This window comes from Nelusetta ayraudi, unplaced genomic scaffold (genome assembly GCF_046127955.1).
Source record: "Nelusetta ayraudi isolate G7.1 ecotype Tasmania unplaced genomic scaffold, CSIRO-AGI_Nayr_v1 ptg000017l, whole genome shotgun sequence".
Taxonomy (NCBI): Eukaryota; Metazoa; Chordata; class Actinopteri; order Tetraodontiformes; family Monacanthidae; genus Nelusetta; species Nelusetta ayraudi.
Window position 1 is genome coordinate 6571704 of NW_027466067.1, and position 24321 is coordinate 6596024.

Consider the following 24321-nt stretch of genomic DNA (forward strand, 5'->3'; position numbering starts at 1 on the left):
GTTGTAGTCACCTGAACATGATCTGGAGTCAGCCAGTCAAGTGACCTGGAATCAATACAGTCAAACTCTGCGGAGGCAAGTAAATCAGCCTGGCTCATTTAACCCATGAGAGTCCTGCTGCTCAGCTACGTCGGCCCGACACGTAATCAGGGAGTCATGTTTGGCACTGAATAATTCATTCCAAATTCCTTTATCCCCGTCCAGATTTAGTAGCCCCCGTCCTTTAGATCCCAGCTTTTTTTTTCTTTTGTTCTCTACATTTTTATTTGATTCTGTGAGCACAATTAGGAGGACATATGTAACTCCTGCCACCTTCATTTTAATCATTTTTATTGTATTAACAAAAATATTTTGTAAATTTGAACCGTTTTGGAGCCTTTTCTGGGTGCCTCTGTGGGTATTTTTTTTAGGATAAACAAATAAGTGTTGTTTTTTTCTCTTCCCCCTCCTCCACATATTTCTGCAGCTGCTTTGGTGTATCCAAAGCATGTGTAGCTGTATTTCTGCCGTATAAAAACCAGACTGTGTTTTATTCTTTAGCCATATCGACTTTGCACGTAAAAGATCCTGGAATTTTACTGACAGTTTCTGCGGCAGTAAATCAGTTCCACCACACTGAGGGGAAATTTCAGATACACAAAAACGTGGCTTGCAGGATGGACAATGCCAATCACACCGACAGCTCAGATCTGTTTAAAACCAGTCATTCAGTTAATGTACCTAAAAACTTCAAAATGTTCTATACGACCAACTGGAATAAAACAGGAACGTGTCACATTTTTACACCTTTATACGTTGTGAAAAATAGCTGTTTGTGGAAGTTTGCCATCAACAGTTCTGGTAGAGATTTTAATTTTTTAAAACTATACTATACTGCCACACATTTAAATAGGGGCTTTTGTGCTTATTAAGCCATTTTGTTGTTGTTGTTGTTGTTGTTGGGGCTAGATGAGTTGTATGAAAAGGAAGTACTGCTTTCCAAAGGAGCATTTTCACATTTGTGATGATACCCCAACTCAGATGTACCTCACAAACAATCCAAGAGTGCCCCATTAAAAATAAGCAACAATACTCATACCTGCTTTCTCAATTGTGATGGATTTTCACTTTAAATTAGATAAGTTTCAAATTCAAACCTTTAAGCATACGACTACAAGGGAGGTTTGTTACCTTGTAATGCCAAACTATAAACTATTTTCAAGTATTTTTTTTTTTTTTTAAATGAACATAACTCAGCAGTCCCTAGTAAATCAGGCCATGACATTTAGAAATAATTTTGCCAAACTATATATTTTTCCTCAATTTGTATAATTTACAGTCGACATACTGTATCACCGAACAACGGTTGTAGTGTAGTGTATCTTGCCTGAGCAACGTTGTATTAAGGCTAGGAAACGCCACCTGTTTGAACCTACAAACTAACTCATCAGATAAAAATAAATAAATAGATAAGTTTGAAAACCGAAAAGAACGAACTAGAAATCACGGTTCTGAATCACTCATGTTTATGGCAATGCATTTCGCTTTAGCTTTATATTTATTTTTATTTTTTATAAATTACTTAATCGAGGGCAGCGTATGACTTCCCACAGCAACAAAAGCATCTCGAAATAGTCTTCTGGATACTTATGGAGTATTCCAAATCTCGGGACACGCGTTGGATTTTTAAATAAAAACATTCAGAAACAAACGGTGATATTTCTTGGCATATACCTTGACAGAAAAATACAGCCAAGTGTACGTTACTATTTTTTTTCTTTTTGCAATGACGCATGATGCTTTCCAGAACACTTGCGCACAATTGCTCCTGGAGCACAAAACGTCCGCATTGCCTTAATGCAGACTGGTTGGAAAATTACAGTGGTAAGTAGGAACAAATCAAACTGACAATAAGGGCGCTCAAAAGAATGACGGAGAAGGAAAGGGAAGGCTATAACTTACTTAAAGTGTCCTCCCGTGACCGTCACCTGTTACAGCGGCACAAACCTCTCACAAAAAATAAATAAAAAAAAAAAAAACCTGCGGGAGAAGTCCAACAGACAGGTATGAGTTCTTTCCCCATCAAAGAACAAGCAGTGCTTTCCATTCGACCGGGGCGAGAGTGAGAATAAGTTGCTCCATCTTTTATAAATGCCCCACATGGTCCCAAAACACTTAATTATCGGCGGATAAGGCAGAGAGGACCGTCCGCCTCGTGATGATTGACAGCGGAATAAATTGGAGTGGCTCTGAAGGGGGTGATGCCTGCTCGTGGGGAGCGGCCGCATCGATAATTCAAAAACATTCCAAACCTTTAGCCATTATCGTTACACACAAAAGCGCTATTTCTATTTTATGAGCGACTGGCTGGATTAATGCTTGGCTAAATGGCGCTGCTGTGTCTCCGGGCTGCCCGGCGCTCCCCTCCGTCTGTCGCCGCGTTGGTTTCGCCCAAACTTGGTTGAGATTTGACTTGGTTTGTGCCCTGCTATCTGCCATCGCTCTACTGGAGGTGGAGGACCGCCTGTCCCTTCTCTGCCTAAGCTGTCAATGGCTTTCGGGACGTATTTTATTTGAATGTCTGGACATTATAAGTGACCAATAATGGATATTCTATGGATATTATGGACCATTCCGGCCGTAATAGCTGTCGAAGGTAAGCTAATGTTTTGGTTCACGGGGTCGCGCCGCATCCTCGCGCCGACTCTGGAGCTTTATACAAAAACGCTCGCATTGACGCTTGCAAATTTTAGGTTTAGAAAAGGATGGGAAGGGGTCCGAATTGTGAGTGTTTCAGCCTCTTAAAGATGACTCAGTGTTCCAGAGCCGGCGGTTTGCGCTGCGTTTGAATGCAAGCCCCAGACTAGGTCAGCTGTAAACAGCAGCCGAGGGATGATGGTGGGTCACGGAATCATGCTCCCGCATCGCCGCAGGTAGACGGGATGCTGTGAAGCGTTCACGGCGCCACTAACTGAATTTAAAAGGGGGAAAAAAAAGGGTAAAAAGAAGAAGAAGAAAAAAAAAACCCGTCGCCGTCATTTTTCGGTATGTCGGACACCTGCTAAGCTAAATAAATTTGCTCCAATGGTGGAGGTGTATCACCGGTTTCACTTCTGTGGGGTTTAGGGAGGTGACAGGGAAAAAAAAACAGCAGGACGTCTACTTGGACCTTGATGTCCGAGACCGAAGACTGCGTTGCACACGCAAAAAGTCTGCAACTATGCAGTATTTCGTACGCATAACGTATGTCAGTCTTGGGCAACAGGCAAGCGTGGCTCAGACCCTTCTTATTCAAACACGGTGAATGGTGAAAACCCAATAGGTGTGTACAATATTAAAGTAGGAGTGGTGTTTCAGGGGGAAATTAAATTCCAAGGCGTTCTAGTGGGTTTGGGCTCCACTGTAGTGTATTTCTACTGGTCCATTTTGTATTTGTTAAAAACAATTAAACATAAACATTTTAGAGGGTTAGGTTGTTCGTTATGTAGCTTCGGGAAATTCCCACTGCTACCTCAAATTAAAAATTAAAGTGACATCTGACAAGTACAGCCGCAGACCTTGGTCACACGCAAAGAATAGAACGTGTTCAGTGGAACATGTTTTTCCCCCCTTTTTTTTTGTTGCCAGAAAAAAAAAAAAAAACAACAAAACAATAAAACATGCCTTCTTCCTCTGGTCACTTTAACCAAACCTCGTAATTACAGGTGGGGCGAAAAAGTATCCTAAAACGCTAGGAAAAGTAACCACTCGATCAAAATGCAACAAAACGAAAAACAAGAAAAAAAAAAAAAAATCAAGCTGCTTGTTTACTTGGAATGATTTGTGATTTACATGTGTAATATGGACACTGTAACCACGCACAGATGGCAGAGCTCAAAAGACCTCAGGTCCCAGGAAGGCCTAGCAGAGGAACATCATGTGTATTTGTGCAGTCCCGTACTGGGTACGACCGTGTATGGTCACAGGGAAATCTTTTATCAAAAGCATAGGAAACCTGTTACTGTGCCGGCTATAACGTTGGTCCTATTGCCTCGAATTCTGTGCCCTTCTTATTTTCCTACATTCGAGGAAAGCTATACGTTAAGTCTGGTCAGATCATTGAACTACCAGATAGATTTTTTTGTGATGCATTTATGATTTATGTAATAACCTGTTTTAGACGAGTGATGTTGTTATGTAAGTATTTTAAAACGTATCAAACCTAAACGTCTGTATCCTTTCTGCAAACTGTTTTAAATGTAGGATAATAATATTTATTCAATTTTATTTAAGTATATATTTATATATGAAAGTTACGCTATTAAGTAATCTTAGGAAAATATATTGCATTGATTAGAATATTTACTCATAATTCTCACAATTTGTCCCCGGTAAATCATTCCACTGTGTCCCAAGAAAAGGGAACTACTGATACTGATAACTCCAAAAAACAGCCCAAATTAACGACATATTATGCAGCTTCTTTTCACTATTTACAGTGGTACTTTTAAAAATAAACTTGACCAAGCTAGTTGCTCGTTTAAACACAGAGTCTGCAGTGAGGCATAAGCTTAGAGTGCTTACAGTGCCTCAAATAGTAATCGGCACAATTTTTTTTCAAGTAGCCATTGTGACGTGTCGAACGACACAATATGTTTCAGAGACAGCGTGGGCTGAGTTTGCACTGTGCATGCCGTGGTACGATTTTGGCCCGTGCAGTTCAGCATTTTGATTTGAAAACCCAGCTATCTGCCTCGCCAGCCCGATTGAGCCCCCCTCCTCCATTTTCTTCTGTGAATCACCCTAGTCGACTGTCCAATGAAGTTTCGAGGACGGCCTACGTATGAGAAATAAAGGGTTGAAAAAGAGGTCACCGCGGCTTTAATCGTGAAAAAAAAAAAGTTCCCGGCATGCATCGGAAGAGAACCCTCTAGTGGATCTTTTCTGACATGTTTTTGCGCCGTGACACTTTTTGTTTTTGTTCGAAAAAAGGGTTGACATTTTCGCAAATTTTACCCCTAATCGTTTTGCGGTGTATGCTCACCCACTAATTTCTTAAGTGATGGTTTCATGTTTTTGGGAAAGGTCGGTTTGGCAAAATGTAATTGAAAAAGATACACATTTTGTCTTCAAAATGCTCAATTGCTCTTTTTCCTCTTGCTGAACTGTTGAAACAATGGGTGTAGTGGAGATTACGTGATTATAGCCGATGGCGTCTTCTGAACAATCCTATCATATAGTGCCTATTAACATGTCAGTTCTGAAATACTAAAAAGTGCCCCCCCCCCATTTTCAAGTTGACCACTCCTCTCTTTGGTCATATTTCCGTGATGGACAACTATAAAGTGCATTCATTCATCCGTGGCTGTCTGCCATTTTTTTATTCAAAGGCTTTTAATTTACTCCATGAAATGTGAAATAACTCTTCAACTCTTTATTAGTGTTAATGTAAGCTGCTACTGACGCAGTGTCTCATTGGTTTAGCCAACAAGCACTGGCAGGCTCTTTTTTGAAAATTAATAGCTGTACTACTGCCAAAGAAATTAGCTTAGCTTTGTCAAACATGTCCATGAAAACACACAGTGGATTTACCCCTTCATTAGTTTACCCCATTTATTGTCGTCAGTTGACAGCCACACTAACAATGGTGCTCATCTAATTCGGTTGAGTGGAAATTCTCCTCCGATTCATCCGCGGCCATAAAATTTGTAGCTGCTTACATTATTTGCCAGCGAAGAAATTTATTAGACACATCATTGGGCTTTTCCGATTTGCCCCCACTTCCACCCTATTCATTGTGGTATTACAATTTGTGCCGTGTAAACACAGCAGATGTCCTCTGGGGGGACTGGTTTTGCCGTGATGCAATAACAATCTCCTCAGGAAGTGAATGTATGTTGTTGTTGGGTTCGGCAAGATGATAGATGGAGTGCCCCCCCCCTTTTTTTTTTTCATTGAGGGAAGCATAATGGGACAGCGGAGGATAGTGAAGTGGGGCAGAATGAGATCACAGCGTGGAGTCTTTAAAAAATGTCTAGCGGGTTTGATTGCATTTCAGTGTGCCCCGCATTCCTTCAGCACTGTGTTGAGCACTGCAGCTCACTCAATGAAAGTTGGCAAACATCGTCCACATTGATGCTCCCTTAGATCATCTTGTCTAATTTTGTTTAGAAAACGTCATTTTTATACTTTGCGTAACCTTTTAAGCACATCGGGGGGGTCGGGGGCGGGGGGGGCAATCTGACTGGTCGTGGCCCATGCAATTGTTCATGTTTGAAAAATCCTGCCGAGTTTGGTAAAGTGGCTTTCATATGTAAATTGCGTTCTGTTTTTTCTTCTGGAATTGTTTGCGCAGCATAGATGTGAGTGTAACATGGAAGCATTATGTTTTGTGATGGACCCACAAAAGACAGTTGGAGGCGGGCAGTGGAATGAGATTAGATAAAGGTAAAATGAGCGACCGTATACAATCCAGTGTTTTCTTAGTCCACCCAATGAGCAGATGCAGGGAGCGGGCGTGCACGCCAACCGCCACAGTAAGCTTTCACAAAGAATCTGTCTCTATTCAAGCCCTAATCCATGCTGCTCAGGGCCCGGGCATTGTCACTTTGCATGCAAAATTTCAATTAGTGCTGGTACCAGTTGTTTTACTTGGAGAGGTTGGGGGGGGGGGAGGGGGGGTCACATTTCAGACGTCTGAGTCTTCTTTTGGGGTGAAATTAAATAAGTGTCCTTATGCATCTTGTAGGTTTGCACAGTACGTCTAAAATGTATTGTTGTCAACATGTGCAATTTACATATAGCGGGGAACTAATTCAACGGCACTTGGCTCAATTCAATGTACCATTTGATTTGCGTGACAATATATTTGGCAAAACCGGATGTCTTCCTGCCTTGGATGTCCGCCACCAGGATAGATGTTCTATGTAACTAGCGACTTTAAGCTCAAACAGGTGAGCATACAGTGAGTGGAGGGGCAGGGCATCATCTGTTCTCAATTAATCAAGAAACTACACTGCCATACAGCTGAGTTCTTTATTGTCAATAGAGGAATGCAACTTGGAAATGATTCTTCTCATTATTCTTATTCCTACGCGGTCAACTGACCTTTCAGGGTTCTACAGTGGGAGCAAAAAAAACAAAAGAAAAAGGGCATAAGTGCTGTGTTAAGTATTTCAGTATTTACTGAGAATGGTATCTCTGTTGTAACATCCAGCAAGGCTTACCGCATATTTTTCTGGTATTGCGTAGCCCTGGCTTCTGCTGACCTTATGGCTACTCTTCCTTGTCATAGCTGCTCTAGTTGGAAATGCATTCAGTAATTATACAAAAAAAAAATCTCCTGGCTGCGAGTCAGGCAAGTTAAGACGCAGGGAGGTTCTGTTCTCCTGGTTATATCGGATCTGCCGAAACCTCCACACACAAGATTTCACTGTTGTAGGTTCTTTTCCAAGCTGGCTGAGTTAAAGGAATGCTAGCTGCCTATGTTGCTCTTGGCTCCAGTTTTTGTCAACCAGTTCCACTAAAGATCCGGCTGGAGACAAGACGGAGCATTTGATGTAATTTCCATGCTCTTTGTCGTTTGATGGCCATGGTTCACTGTCAAGTGGCAACTCCTCCATCCCTCCTGCTCTTAAACCTTCAATCCAGTTTGCTTACGTTAACGTCCCTCTGTGTACTGAAGAGTTTTAAGTAGAAGCATTTAAGGATCGGTTTACCCGTCATCTGAATTTAACTAGCACACTGGGACATACTTTCATGCTTCTGAAAAACAACGTAGAATCTGCCGAGTGACGACTTCGGCAGTCAAGCTAAAACGCAGCTGCATCGCAACACACAACCTACACAGACTTTATAGGCCTGAGAGTTTAAGATAAAATACGAGCCTACGTATTTTGGTTGTGCCTTGTGATTTGTTCGCCCGCAGTGCCGTGGTGTTTAAAAGATATTGTCCATCTGCTGCGCGTATACTGACTTTTGCCCACTTTATCGGTTTTTAACAGGTGTTTAATCTTGCACGTCTTTGGTCTGTAATCAGGCTTGTTTGGTTTGGAGAGACAAGCTGGTTGGAAGTCAGCTAGTCGATGCTATCAGAAAATGAAAAATATTTTCAGAGTGAACAGGTGTTTCGTGTCTTTCACTATGCAATATAACACTGCCAGTGCACGGCAGCAGAGAATGGGGGTGGTGAGGTGGGGGTGCTGTCTTCCCAGTAGTGTAGTTTAACTTTCTTTTTTTTACTTCTTTGAACAAAAAAAAAAAAAAAGATCAAAAGAAGGGAAAAGACCTGTTCTTACTCTTATGCCGCAGTGCTTGAATTGTTAGAGAAAAGTCTTGGTTGCATGAACATATATCTTAGTCCATAGCAGTAAAAACATTTAATGCAAGTGCACGTATGGTTTTTACTTAAAGTAATTCTGCCAAGGCATCTCAAAGAATCATCGAATTCTAAGCACATAGAGCAATTTAAAGATTATCGCTTGATTGTGTTACCTTGTCATGGCTGTCTATCAATACCGAATCGGCACATATGGCTCAAACGGTTCTGTTGCGCGGAACTCCAAGTAGAACTAATATGATATGTGATGTGTGTAGTTGCTGCGGTTTACTTCCGAGTTCAGCGCCAAGTAAATCAAATTACTCCTTTTACTGGCTTACAAAAACAAATCAAATCAACCATTTATGCGTGCAGAATCAGTGGCTAGAATACAGCTTTTAAATGTATTCAATGTTTGCACAGGGCACATTAATGCACAACCCAGTCTCTGTTCACAAATATCAAATTTTACTTCATTCAATTTCCTTGCAACACTGGAGCTACTGTGTGCTAGGAATGGTGAAAAAGGCATATGATTGTCAAGTGTATTACTATTAAATGTGCCCCAGTGTGTGTAACACTTATACGGTTGTATTGCTAAATGATAGAACAGAAAATACATTTTGCGGTTTTAGTTTGTAAAATTCTCAAAAAATAATGGTTAAATCAGCAAGCTAATAAAAAATTATTGTGTAGGTTGTAATTCCACATATTATCTCGACTGTAATCGCACAGAATTTAGTCATGTTTGGGCAAACGGTTATTAAATGTTGCGTTGTCATTTGTTTATAAAATAATTTATATTTACATAAAGAGGGGGTCAACTCACAAGAATGGGAGGGGCTTATTGTGCCACCATGTTTAAACTAGTGGATCTATCAGTTTAGTGGGAAACTAATAGACACAGCTATTGGCACAAGGCCCTAAACAATAAAAGCACAAGCGTTTAGTTGTTTGTAAAATGCCTCATTCCAACCGGACTAATTCTAAATACACTCTTGGCCTTTAATTTGGAGTCTCGAGATTTGTTTTTTTTTCCCCCGCAGCGCTTTAAGTCAAGTGTGTGGTTTGTCGAAGGACTACAAGCACCCAGTGATAGATTCAGCGTGTGGCTCTGAGAACGAGTGTAAGAGACCAAAGCCAATTGCGGCAGTGCCGCGCACGGCTGTCTTTATCCCAGCCGTTAAACAGCAGATAAAGATCCAAGTCGATGTCGTTACGCATGGCGCCGTCGTGCCTTTCCCACGTGACAAAATAAAAGAACCCGGTGGAATGATATTCACGCCTAACTCGTGAGTTGGGGACAAAAATGAGTTGCCTTACCTCCGCGTAACCCCTGCGATATTTCACACGGAAATCTAGATCAAGGATGTTCTCGTATCCTGCCATCTTAATTAGCACATGCTAATTGGCAACGTACACTCTCTGGGTAAGTCATATTTATTAGGAGGGGCCTGATTCGTGATAACCCGCTGGGGATGGAAATCATTAGGGGGTGGGGTGGTGGAGGGGCGGGCGTACTAAAATGTATTTCCAGACGTTATTCATAAGAGGAGACGTGTCAGGGCTCACAATCAAGACGGCCTCGCAAAGCCCGGGCCCATTTCACAAGCGGGGTTCTTTGTGCAGTCGCCTTAACGCAACGGAACCAGCATGTCCTGTGTCCCCGTCTTTCGTTCGTTTCCTATTCATTTATCTATTTCTAGCCGGCTTGCGTAATCGCCGGCTGCCAGTCGCGAAACGGCGAATCCGAGTCGGCCTCGGAAGGCGGAGGTGAGCGGTTCAATGTCACCCGTGTTGCTGTTGCATCCGTCACGTGAGCCTCGTGTCGCGTCACGCGCGTCAACCGAACGAGGACGAAGAACGGCGAGGACGGCGGCGGAGTGAAGATGCAGGGGAAAGAACGAGAGAGAAGAGAAGGAGGAGGAGGAGGGGGAGGGGGAGGAGGAGGAGGAGGAGGAGGGGGGGGGGGGGGAGGAGGAAGAAGAAGGTACCCTGAGAGAGGTCAGACCTCGTTTCAGAGACCCCCCCGTCCGCACACACCCCAGGTACTGTGACACAGCCTTTATGAGCGTGCGCCCCTGCGGAACACAAACCCAGCGGATTAGTGTCTGGCTCTAAACGTCCCCGGGAGCAGAGCCCATCGGCCGCCACAAAGCGGGGCTGATTGCGTCGTCATCTGCATCACAAAGGGAAGCCTCTCCTCCTCCCTCCCCCCCCCCCCACACCACCACCAACCCCCCTCTTTTTTTTTTCCCACCTGTACCGCTGCCTCTGCACCACGCAGCTCATCGCATCTATCGGCGACTGTGCAGCCACGTGACATCTGCCTTTTTTTTCCCCCCAACACACACACTCACACACACACATACACACAACCTCCACCACCCACCCCGGCTGACACCGTCTGTCCACTAGAAGCCCCGACCAACAGTGGCGTCCCCTCCCCCTCCGCCCCCCGCCCCCCCCATCCACAGCTACAGCCTCTTAGTCCAGCGCCAGACGTTTTCCGTTAGTTATGTGTTCAGCGGCGCTCTGCATCATTACTCCCCTCCCCCTGACACCCCCCACCCCCCACCACCACCACCATGCCACAAAGAGCCACTAACACATTTGATGTTGTTCCTCTATTCCCCCTCTGGCTCTCGCTGGCTAGCTGAATCTCAGCTCGGGCCAGCGTGCGGACAAATCAGACAAAAAGCCCAGTCAGAGCACAACATCTAGCGGTCTCGCTTGGACAGACAGAGGTCCCCAGCCGAGGTGCTGCCAGCAGTCAGACGTGTTTTATCTGATTAGTGTGTGAGTTAGGCAGGCTCTGCTTCCTCTTGACAGATGATGTTTGCATGCTTATGTACAAACGGCAACATTAGCCTCGTGCTCTACTTTAGGCCTTATGGCACTTAAAGCCACCGTGTTTCATATTTGATAGCCTGAACGGGCCTCCACTATAAGTCTAGAACATGAAAATTTAATTTTTGCAGAGATCCAGTACACTGACGTGAGTACTGTCTGAGGCAGGGTGACTGAAGCTTTAAGCCCACTTTAAGACTCGCTCCAAGTAGCTTTGACTGGGGCTGACATTTAAAAAGAACAGAGCGGGAAAGAGTGACTTTTGTGTGTCCCAAAGTGCAATAGTTGGTAATTGCATTAGCTCGGAGAATTGGGAATTAACACAAGCCAATTAACTTTTTTGGCCTTTGGCTGTGGCAGATAGAGTTGGAGCTCGTCTTGTGTTCTTGCCATTTCATTTCAAAATTATACGCAGAGCTCTGTTTGGCTACCGTAGGAGAACTTACCGTTTGCTACACCGCAGTGGACAAAGAGGAAAAAAAAATATATATATATATATATATACAATGTAAAGAAAATATACAGTGTTTGTATAAAGAAAATACTCTTTGCTGTGAGATTCATTTTTAATTAAATCCAATCGGTCTCAGTGAAGGAGCACAATTTCCCTCTGAAAGATAGTATGTAAAAAGTAAGATTGAATGCAAAGGTCATCACAGCAGCAGGGTAAACACACTTCTTAGCAGCTAATCTGCTGTAGTCCAATTACGCTTGTACTGCGAGGGCACAGTGGCCATTTGTCAACTGGAAGGAAGTCATTTATACTTCAACTTTGGGCCAGTGATCCATCGGGAACTCCCTCAGATGCCACACATATCTTCTATATTGTGGGGAGTGATGTGATCTAATTTGGCTTCTATGCATGCATGCCATGTAGAACAGACAACGCTCTCACACACACACACACACACACACGCATGACACCACGGCCCTGGCGAAAGGAGTGTGTTGGCTGGTTTACAGTGTTTACAAACAGTGGCATTAACACAAGGCTGTTTTAAAGTGTTGATTTATTAACGTCTCATTTCTTAAACCTAATTTTGGTCTATTGAATCAGTGGGTTCAGAAACGATATGTAAGTATGAGGAAAACTGAATGCCAACCATTTCCAATACCTTTGTATTTATGGTATGTAGCTTTAGCTATCGAAAATACTTTTCAATTAGATGATTTAGTCTGACTGACTTTCCCCTCAGCAAACAGGTTGACAGCATCTCTCGCCATCTGGGAAAGAATATCGCAATGCTAAACCCTGTTTTCTTTTGTCCCACTTTGCCTTCATTAAATGGGTCAGTGGGCACAAAAAGATGATTTATTAGAGTGGATAACGCATACTGTATGTTAAGTGAAAACACAACCCACATAATATATCTTTTTTCACTTAGAAATTGAACTAAGGCCAGAACAAACTGTCAACAGGACGCACGCAGGACAGAGCGTACAGCTGTTTACGTTACATAAGCAGGCGAACGGGAGTCTTGTTGACATCATTGGAATGTTTATGTAGGCAGGTTTTTCTACCGGTTTCATCCTGGACAAGCTGGTATCTCCAAAACTGTCCAGTAGATGCAACATGTCAGCTGCGGGTGTTTCAACGGCCGTGTGAAAGATGAATCGCGTTTACGGCAAATACAGTATCTTTCACTCTCTGCCAACAAGGATCAGGACTGCAGGTGTGTCACCAAGCTGACACAACGAAGCGCAAAACTTTACTGGCATTTGCATTCGTTGCAAACTGAGGCATTTGTTTTTGAAGGATGTAGCTGCCTGTTTTTTTTTTTTTTCTCTTTTTTTTTTCTGCCTGACCTCACGTCACCATCAATCACTTTGAGCTGGCTCACGCCTCCCAAATCAATAACTTAGCAACAGGACACTCGTATGTGCTCACGTAACCCCAATCAGTAGCCACGCCGCTATATTTTCCTATTCAAGAAAGGTGGAGATCTGTGCACCAACTGAGCAGAAAAAAAAAGCCCACCTGAATTTGCATAATCACTTGTCTGAAGTGGATTGAGTGTGGGGAGCAATCAGCAGCATCTGCCACACTTGGGCTCGTAAAAAGCTCCCGTTAATAAAGCATCATTGTGTCTCCCTCTTGTTTCACTAACAATTTGTTTGTCATTTTATCGTCATTTCATGCCTTTCTAAAGACTTTCCTCTGGAAACATGATCTCTAAGACACACACGCATGACTTCCCAGAGATGCTGATGCTGCTCTTCACGGGTCAATCAAACCTACATGGAATCACAACACAGCCTTGAGTCGCTGCGGCGTACAAAACAGGAGCCAGGTATAACATGATGGTGAAAATGATGACTATTTTCCATGCCTTTCCACCGCTTGGCCTTGCGGATAGAGATCACAATGGATCATTTGGGATGGCAGCTGGAAAATCCATGAAGAATCTCCGGAGACACACTGTGTCTGTGAAATCAATACAGAAATCCAGCTGAGGCCAATAAATGAAATGCATGTCACAGCATAGGGTTAAACACAGAATATTATTATTCATACAGTCCAAATAGGTTTTTCATCAGCAGATAATACAAGCGGACGTTGATGTCAATGAAGTCACCACAGATGGTCTCATGTTACCCCACCGACTGTTCATTCAAGCAATCTGTCATGTATTTGATTTATTGTTAGTACTAGAATGATGATAGAGAGGCCAACTGAGAGAACTGTAGGCAAACACCGACCTCGCCGTACGGCGGTCCCTCGTCACTGTAATTTATAAGAAAAATAGAAATCCTGCAGCTGCAGCGAAAAATTTGCGGCGCTTGAGATTTGGAGAATCTTAAAACAAAAGCAATGACTGATTACATGTCATTCCTGTCAGAAATTCAACTCCTGAAAGATAGATTGATTAAGTTTGATTAAAGACTGGTTTCAAAATAATTATATTTCCCTTACTCATTAATACCCTGTATCATTAGGGATGACTGGATTTATTACATTAAAGTGAATATTTTAAAACTGAGTTTAATATCACAAAAAGGCTGTTCTCAAGATAGAAAGCTATATACCTTTTCAGGCTGGGCATAGGTACTACATCGTTTTCAGTTTCCAGCCGCGTAGCCGTGTAAGCTATAAACTATAAAATATTTTTATTTTATTTATTTATTTATTTTAATATGGTTTCGTGTAAACACCTTTTTTTTCGAGTGCGGTTTCAAATATATGCAGTTTCCCCAAGACTGAAGCAAGACTGGATTTATTTTTGCATGCGCGTCAACAATTACTCCTTCGTTTAGCCCACTGCGGCTTATTCACCATACGTGCTTTTATTTTGTAAAAGTGTGTTGCTGGCTTCTGTGGAACCAGAAAAGAAAAGACTTCATTCATATGGTAGAACATTAAAATAAAAGTGCATTATACACTTCTTTTAAATTCATTATTGGATTTTGCGTATAAATTGTGATTAATCGTGATTAATCAGGGAAATCATGCAATTAATTGCGATTAAAATTTTTAATCGTTGCCCAGCCCTAAAAAAAGCAAAAAAAAAAAACAACCACAAAAATGTCTACATTTAGGGATACACAAAAGCATTTGGTATTTTGCGGAGGCTTTCGTCCAAAGTGCTCCTGCAACGCAAGGAAACAAATACACTTGCGGCGCGGATGACCTCAGTGGGGAGCAAAGCCAAATAAAGGGGTACGGTTACTCACATGTTATGTTCACTGCAATGCCATACCAGCCCAAACACCTCTTCTTTTCAATCTGCTTTCCTTTAGAAATGGTTTGGCACTTTGTAGTGGTCAGGCAGGCAGTCATTCATGTAGTGCCTCCGTACGGCTTGACGGGGCGGCTGTCAGGAAGTCGGCCTTGCGGAGTGATTGGAAAAGCATGTTGGGGATTAGCTGCCTTTGTTCGTCTGCTTGACGTTCTTGCAGTGTCTACCGGGGGTTTTCTGGCTCTCCGGGCCCCGCCGCAGTGCTGAGGCATGGAATTGGTGCAGTTGGACCTCTTTCCCTCTGCCAACCCGCAGCCTTGCAGCCTTGCAGCCTTGCACACGAGCGCACGTGAAGTAGATACGGCCGCATGACCAACACGTCCTACTTGGTCGCCGTCCTTAACCCAAACACACGGAAATAATTTCCCTGTTTTTCAGTCAAATTCTCCTGGATCTGCTGAATTAAATTGTTTTGAGAGAGAGAGGAAAATTGTTGGTTTTGACTATGGTACGTTTTTGGCTCATTGATCAGTTGTTCTTTCTAAATTGAAAACCGGGGAACCGGCCCATAATGGAAAAATAGTTTTGCTTTGTCCAGAGAGCATAAAGAAGAGTTTCAATACCTTTTATGTCACAAAATTTGACAGCCAGAATTGGCTTCCTATTTTTAAATCGATTTTCAGTCCTGGGCAAAAACGTTTACCCTTTGCTCCCATTTTCTTCCTTTCCTATGTATCTTTCCTGTGCTTTTTCTTTCCCTTGCACCATAAACGTGTGAACCCCTTTTCAAACACCAACATATTTACACGGATGTTGGAATACAAGGTTAGGGCTTTTCAGCTGATTGTCTCGAATCAATGCATGCTGTGAATATTCCAGGAGTTAAGTTGTACCTCCAAAGTATTCTTGAAATTTGATATTTTTTAATTGACAAAAAAATTTAAATACTTTTTTTTTTTTTTTTTAATGGAAACAGATGAGAAAAAGCTGCACCGTTGCATGTCAACAGATCCACAGCGATGCACCGTTAACCGTGATTGGAATGTTCCCATACATTGCAGAATGCAATTACTCTAACTCAAGTTAGAACAAGGGGCCGTAGAGAGGCGCCGAGGCTACAAATTACAAAAATACCTCAACTTTTACCAACATTATCCGTGGTATTACCCAGATTTTACCTCCTTTGTTCGGCAAAACAGCTCTTCTCTGGCCATCCGCCAGCTGTCATCCAGGAGCTAATGTGAGCTAACATTAACAATGTGAGAGCACTAATAGAGGCCCAATACTTCATAGAAACGCATTACCTGTCACCCCGTGTCTGGATGAGGGCTCTAGTGGAGCCAAATGATTTAAGGGCCTTTTGTTAGGTTGTCAGGAAAGACACGACTGTGCCTGCGGCCATTTTTTTTCCAGGGCCCTAGACAGACAGACAGCACCAGATGTGAATGGTAAATGGTGTGAGTTTTTTTTTTTTTTTTTTTCTCACTTGAGCATGTGTACAGCTGCGCACATGAAGAGTTAAGTCTGTTTCACGGGGAGTGAGGAGGAGGAGGTGAGAAGCAGCAGGTCTAATTGAAGTGGTTAATGGGCTGTCTGAAACCGTCGTTGTACCTGATGTAGCGCGCGGACAGACTCTACATCATCACATTCAATCTGATCGGACAGCTTTAACTCAGTGGAAAGCCATTGACCATGACTTTTGCGGTTTCCTCGCGCTATTCCTGCACATTACACTGCGGAATGTTTAAGGTTGTCCTCAGGGATGGGCTGACGTGCCAGATGGAACGAGGATGGTTAGTTTAAAGGATGTTTTAAAGGAATGTCTTTTCCAATAGAGTTTGAATGGGAAGGTAGCATATTTAAAGATACCTACGCACTTGTGCTGTCTTTTTTGTGTTGACAAAAAAGGAAATGAAAACACGATTGAACAATAGAAAGGCAAATCCACTCAGCAGCAGTTTTTTTTCTTCTGCATGTCTCGTCAGTATTGCTGCACTCAAACTAAATAATGGTAGGATTTCCATTCATGCCATGTCTATAAAAAAAGTACTTTTTTTTTATTTCCATAACCAGTCAGTCAACATTGAAAAAGCGATCATTTCTGCCTGAGTTGTACTTCTGCTTTTTTTTTTTTTTGCACAAAATCCACGGAATACATCAAAATAATTACCTTTTAGTGTATTTTTGTCATCCTAGCCTCGGTTGGCCTTGGCTGGGTCTAAACCACAACCTCTTTCTCCCTCCCTCCCTGGGTCCAATCCAATTCTTCCCCGCTTGGCCTCAAGCCCGGCTTAATCTCCACCTTCATGCCCGGATCTACTTCTATTCCTTCTTCTGCCGCCTCGGCCCAGATTGCCGCTCGGCTATCACTTCCAACCAAAACCGTGCAGAAGAGGAAGGGTTTATGCACTGCGTACACTCCTCGACATTCCAGTGAGAGTTGCTTAACCAGGAACTCTTGGCGGCGGTGGCTGAGCAGTTGCTGCCGGAGCGGTTGGGCTTCAATGTCATGCCAGAGGGCACGTCAGTGAAAACATGACAGAAAGCACCTATTGTACACGTTGCCCGGCAGGTTTTTTTTTTTTTTTTTTACCCATGAGACTACCGCTAACTTGTCTGAGTGTAGGAGTGCGAGCTTGGCGGAGAGCAGTAAAAATGGCTCAGAGGAGAGGTATTCAACATCAGTGGCTCAGTGAATTGTTCCTCTGGGATGCACCGACGAGGAGGTGCAACGCTCTCGCCGAGGCAAAAGTGTGGTTGCGTTTAGAGAACAGCCATCCATTATGTGGAAGCTTCGCAGCTGCATCGCATATTTCTCCCCGCTGAGCGTGTGTTGGAAGACAGAGTGATAATGTTTCACACCAGATAGCCACAACATGAATCACTGGGCTATTAACAAGATAAAACTTAAGCAAACACGGCTATTTATTGTAAACAGACAAGGTTTGTGTTGACAACATGTCCATTTGTCTGGCTGGCACTTGACGGCCAAGAAAAAAAAACAAAAGTGGGTTTGAATGATTCTTGTTCGAACAGGATTTCCAGCTCTTGTCTAAAAAAAAGTCAGTTATTTTTCTAGTGACTTTAATTGGGATAATCAAAAGTAGATTTTGAGCTGAAGTTTTGCACTTAACTCTCATCAACCCGGTTGCAATTAAAAGTTTTAGTGCTGTGATCAGTCAGTGTTTTAATCATGGCGTGCGGCGCTCAGATGGTACTACAGTCGATGTGAACGCTCCCTCAATGATAACAGGGTTTTCCTTGCTTTAGTTGCTCTATTATTGGTTTCAAATGAGAGGCGGGTCTTTTGGCAGACCCCTTTGCGCAGCGCTCTGATTCAGCCAAAAAAGCCCCTTGTGAAGTGGATAAATAGTTCACTCGCGTATTAAACAGCAAGAGCTACATTACAGTAGATGATCCATGTTTGAATTATTGGCTTCACTTTTAGATTATTATACTTAATTTAGGGAAATATTAAATGGGGGACTTTATTAAACAGGTTGTAAAACAATATGTTGAAAAACAAATAACACAAAAACAAAGCCCAACCCAAGTTGCTACGATATTAATTAGTAAGGTTTTCGCTATTTTTGCTATCATATTCACGTTGATATACCCAAATGGGCCAAATATAGAAAAATTAGTTTGTTGGCTTCTGAAACATGCAAATGAATGCATGCGCATATCCGATGCTGTTGTCAGCACTATTCCTTGCACACTGTTGCTTCTCTACCGCATTGCACTGGGAATCATTGAGACAGTTTTTTTTTTGTTTTTTTTGGCAATATTTTTCCTTTTACTTTTGTCTTACGGGTATCAGCTTATAGGAAACGCATCTCAATGGAGTTGGAGTCTTTCAGTCTGCTGTGTGTTGTGGGCCGCTTCCGTCTTTGTTAGTTGAGCACACCCACTGAATTTTCAACTATGTTTTGCTCAGATGCAAGTATTTCTTAAAGCAGGAGATTAGAAATAAACACCACATGAAAAAACCAAACTAAAGCCTCCCAGAAATACTTGCAATGCAAAACTACCATTAAATGTAACGTAAATTTCACATTGGAACAAAAAAAAAAAAAAAAAAGAACAAGATTCCCATGTTTTGCCATTTCACTAAATCAACATGACGAAAACACGATCGGCCAGATTAGTAGATTACAGCCATACTTAATTGATGTTACCCTGGGCGATGCTGTTGCTCATTTCTGTCTCCTACTTATTTTTGGCCTGTCGGTCCCTCAGTCGTTGCCAAGAGGAGTTTACACGGCTGAGTAGGAGTCGGATGTGATTTTGAAATAAGACCATCTGCAGAGAGGATCTCTCGCTCGTGCGAGCAGCATATGCTTCCCCGTGTAGGTAGCAGGGCTGCTGAACAACCCCCTCCCCGGCTGAACTAACCTACCGTGACACGCTCCCCGGAGTCTTCCATCTTAGTCAGGGCCGTACGACAGGGAGAGGTTAAGTCGCTGCCGATCCCACCCACGCCATCCCATGCTGTCGTCCGAGCAACACACGGCCCTCATCGAGCCGCAGTCCATCAGTCAAGCATGACTCATCGGTTCCTTTCTAGCCAGTGGACTCTAGAACATTGGCCATACGAGACCCAGTTAAGGGACATGACGGCAAACAATAGTCGTATTTTTATTGGACGGCAAGGTAGCAAGATCCTGGAGTTGACTGCAGATGGTTGATTTTCTTTTGTTTGCCGCAGTGCTTAATGCGTTGATTGCTGCAGCCTGGCTGGACGGAGCAATACATTACACAGACGTGCCGTGAAGGTTCTTACAGGAAGCTGCAGGGAGGGAAATCGTACCTACGTCTCAATAAAAACTCAAAGTTGGCTCGTAATTTTCCGCCTTTATATCCAAGCCAGCCAGAATCGGGAGGAGAAGGGCTCAGCTGGCCTCAGCCAAGTCATTTTTCTGGAGACTGGGAGCAGATGTCGACCGTTCATTTCTTCAGGGTGGGGGAGAGAAGCGGGGAGGGGGTTAACCAAGAACAAAGATTCCCAACACTTTGTCATGATCAGCACATCATTTCCTCCTCCCTGCAATTAGAGAGGTGAGCCGATAATCTTGCGGGTATTACACAGCTGAGCAGGTTTAAACATTAAGCACTCTCAGGAGATGATGTATGAGAGTCATTCTTCAAACAGAGACCTGGCATTTTTGACTTGCATCAGCTAAACAAGTGTCTTGGGCACCTACGTGTTTCTAGTATTGGTGGCAAATTCTAGATTCGGCCATGCTTTTGATCCGCTTGGCACTTTAGGATGGATAGATAGATAGATAGATAGATGGATAGATAAAGGGACTGGCAGACAGATGTGGCCATCTATCTATGTGGATATACGTAACACACTAGCAGAGAGAGTTACATAAACAACACCGTCTTTGTTTTCATCGTATGCCTTCTTTGACATTGGCAGACTACCGCTGCAGAGCTGCTTAATCTCAGCCTCACGTCGTGCCTTTCTTGGAAAAGATTCTTCCACTGAAACGTGATCGTTCATGATCTGCTGGAAGAAATCAGCAGATTACTGCGCAGGGTTGATCTGCAGAAGCTGGCGGAGATGAAGCAGGCGTGGAGACAATGGGGAAGACACACACTGAATTAAGGATGCAGAGCCACACGCCTTCACTAATCACCGCGGTGCAGCAACGCACAGCAAGCCTTAATGAACTTGTCACCGGGTTGGTCGATTGGGCGGAGTTCTTTCTGTCCGCGTGACTCCAGGACAGATTGGTGGGTCTGAGAAGGTCAGCAGAGCCTGCAGCCTCCAAGTGGTGAGACTTATATGGTGGAATATTTAAAATTTACTTTAAAGTTATTACTGTTAGACTTCATGAACAAGTTAACACTATATAGTAATACAATATAAAAGTTAACAACATATTACAATCGTGCTGAGAATGTCCTGCCGTTGAGTAGGAGACAAACCAAAATGCCTCCACATAAATTCTTCTCCAGACAGTTTAAAAGAATTAGAATTCAGGTAGCGCTGGCCCGGGGCCCGTGCACTGCATACCTCTTTGACTTTGTCAATGAATTCTGTCAGATGCCATTGCTGTCAAGGTTTCTTTTTTCTTTTTTTTGTTGGAAAGGTTTCCACAAAGGCCATCATGCAGGTTAAAGCTGCGACGCAGTCCTGCTACAGTAAGCAGATGCCAAAAATAGCCCCCCGCCGTCCAGCCAAGAAAACTGTTTGCCTCCAGTGAAAGAGCTGCGGTTGCAACATGCTTTGTCTCTTTCTTTGTTCTTGCTTCCCTTGTGTTGGCAAAGCCAAGGAGGTAGCAGTCGTCGGGAGGAGGCCGTTGCTCAGACTGCCACATTCTAATATTAGCCGGCACCTAGAATTGTGCTACTAAGGTGATAAAAAATGCGCAGCGCCAAGATGCGAGTCGCTAACAGTCGGTCAATTAAAGATATGCTAAGTGTGTAAGATTTGATAGTGTAAAAAAGCATATGAGAAACAACCTTCCCTGATTTTGTGATGATCCAGTTCACCTCACATTTCTAATTCAAGTTGAGATCCCAAAAATTAAGATGTTTATTACAATCAATTCTGTCAAGAAAATTTAATTTGGAAAAGTGAATTTGGAGTCCTCGGTTTTGGACCATTATTTGAAAGAATAATTTGTAGGCCATCCTATTATTTTCCATCCTCAAATATCTCCTTTACTCTTCTTAATTTGCTCCTTAATTTAGGAAATGTAATTTGGGTGTTAATCAAAATTGAAAATTAGCATTTGCTGCTCCCTTATTAGTGAAGCCGGCTTCTGCTTGGCCTGATTTGGAACCACGTTTTAAAACTTTTGGTCTCTTGTCTTGCTTTGAACTGCAGTATTCAATTCAATCTAATATTTACTTCCTCTAGAATGAACATCAGTTAAGTGCAGTGCACCTCACTGTTTGGAATTGACCTCAGCCCCTTCGCACCCCTTTACACACAGTGGTGTAATAGCCAGTATCCACAAAATGAAAGCATTTAACTCCAATCAATAGGATTTATGACTCCTTGTAAAGGCAAAGGTGTCTTTTCTCCCCTGGAAGTGCTGTTTTGGCTGTCCTCCAGCCTCGATGAGTCCAATAGATATCTATGATTAATTGTTATTATCTTGGCTGCCTGCTTAAAATTCACACTTCACACACTCCGAGTTTGACAGAGCCATAATGTCTTCCGACATTAAGCCGTTATGAAACGCGTTCAGGCAAACTTTTCTCTGCCAGCTATACATGTGTCACGTGTTCGTGGACAACGATGAAACCAGACCATCGCTAAACAAATGCAGCTGGAGTCAAAGATTTATTGTGCAGCTTAGACACATCCTGTGCTTAGCACGGCTCAGCTCCATGCCTTCACGCACACCTCCTAAATTTTAGAGACGTAATCTTCACGGCAGTCATTAGACGGAAAATGATTTTTTATTTTTTGTTTGACCAAAGGCAGACTTCCGAAATACAAAAAAGGTTGTACTAAATTAGTAGTTTTAACGTCCCATATTGCAGACAATTTGCATCACCAAAATATTTATCCTGCCCCTCAACTCCGTGGAAATGAGAAAAGTCAATCTTTCACTTTCGCCCCCTTCACTTTTCAGAGACTGTGCTAAATTCTACAACTCTCAAAATCAGCCATTTTTAACATCACAAATAGTCCTGATATATCCCCTCCAGCTTAATGACAACAGCCAGGTGTAGGCTCCACCCTCTGAGACCGTCTCACTGCTCAAAAATGATGTGTTTTTTTTTGTGTGAGGCTGTAGACAGAAGGCCAAGTATGCGGTTTTCTGGAGATCTGGCCCAACTTCAATCTACTGCGATTGTCATCGCAGACTGAGGCGACGTCTGCCACAGCAAGACTGCAAGGGGTCCAATTAAAAATGAATAGGAAATGCTGTGCTGGAGCCAAAGCGCTGGATTCGATCTTTACTCAGCCCTAGACACCCAGATAATGTCGTCAGGATTCAAATTCTTCCTGCGCTATTCACACCTCGACCGCATACCTCAAACACTGGCTCAGGTAACAGGACAAAAAAAAAAAAAAATTTGCTCACACTGCCAGAATAGAGGCAGGAGCCATGAGTGAGTCCTGTCTGGGTTAATGACAGTTTCTCTGCTGGTTCTTCTCAAATTAAGGAAAAGCAAAGGAATGTGCACCAGAGCTGATGCCAAGAAAATGAGGCTGTTTTTATCAGCTTGTGCTCTGCATTTCTTTACTGCTGACATTGACGTCTGGGAGTTAATTCCTGTCAGTTGGCAAGCAGTGGTTGCTTGCGAGCCCATGAAGGATTTAGCTGTGAAATATCTGTCTCTTAGTTTTGTAAGTCACGTTCCATGATACAACTCTGACGCTCACATCTGTTGAAGAAGTCAAAGGAAAAAAAAAAGACAACGGAAATTTACAACGTTTAGTGATTTAAAAATTGTATTGAAGGCTGTCCAGGATAAACTCTTGGGGCAATGCAGACCAGATACGAGTGTCTCTTTCAGAGAACTAGTCCCTGTTTACACAGTGTCAATGCAAGGTCGAAACAACAAAGTATTTGACCGTTTTCGGAGAAACCCGTCTTCGAGTAAACGGGCCCCTAGTCCCTGCTGCCCTTGGTGGTATAGAAGGTAGAAGACCTTGGTAGTTGTGTGACCCAGTGAGCTGCAGGAAGTGGAAAAAAATGAATCTGTGTCACACCCACATTAGACTTAACAGCTGTCTCGCTATAACTGTGTTGTGCAGTTTGAAATTGCACATAGTTGGGGACATGGGATCCCCATGAGATTTCATTATCTGATAAGAAAAAAAAATTGGGCCGAGCAGCAAATGTATTTATTGAGCTTGGGCACCATATTGGAAAGAGAATGTTTACAACCAGTGTGGATGGAATTGAATTTAACAATTTTGCCATTATAGCCTTCAACCATTTCTTTCTTACAAAGCTTCAGTCATATAGTTGTAACCTGGTTACAACATATTTTATTTCATTTTTTTAATGTGAAAAATGAAAAAGAGCATACATTTTTGTGACTCGGGACATGGGAATAGCAAGAGAAATCAAAGTGGAGGCTTGGCACGGCAACTGAAGACTGTATGAGCTGGTGGCTTTGAGGTGGTATTTGCTTTGTCGAGAAAGTACTTGGCTTGTAATGCCAATGGGCACACATGCTGAGGTTGATTTGATAACAAGCATAAGTGACTAATGCGTGCCTACTTCATGATGCAATGACAGGACATGAAACGAATCACAAGACAGTGTTTTCATTCCATGGAATGTCTCTACAAGAATCTTAATGTTGTGCTCAGTCAAGATGCACTTCGGTATCCTCATCAGATTGGTAGTTTTGACTTGCTCTCTCTCATTTGGGTATGCCAAAGATCAAACTACAATCTGGCATTTAAAAAGAAAAAAAAAAGTGCAAATTATTAAAGTATTTTTGGGGGGTGAAGGTGTAAAGAGCGACTGGGATCTGTCGTTCTGGCCATAGACGCTTAGGAGCTCATTTGCCTAATCATGGGAACTAGAGTGG

At 42.8% G+C, this 24321-nt stretch overlaps 1 protein-coding gene across 4 annotated transcripts in view; it reads left to right on the forward strand.

Annotated features, from left to right (window-relative positions):
• The first annotated feature begins 2444 nt into the window (after positions 1-2444).
• The window catches only part of ephb2b (eph receptor B2b), a 118522-nt gene continuing 96645 nt past the window's right edge, over positions 2445-24321 (forward strand). For all 4 annotated transcript variants that reach the window (XM_076025069.1, XM_076025071.1, XM_076025070.1 and 1 more), the window contains exon 1: positions 2445-2635. In XM_076025069.1, coding sequence (XP_075881184.1) covers positions 2584-2635 — 52 coding nt within the window. In that variant the 5' untranslated portion in view covers positions 2445-2583. The remainder of the gene's footprint in view (positions 2636-24321) is intronic.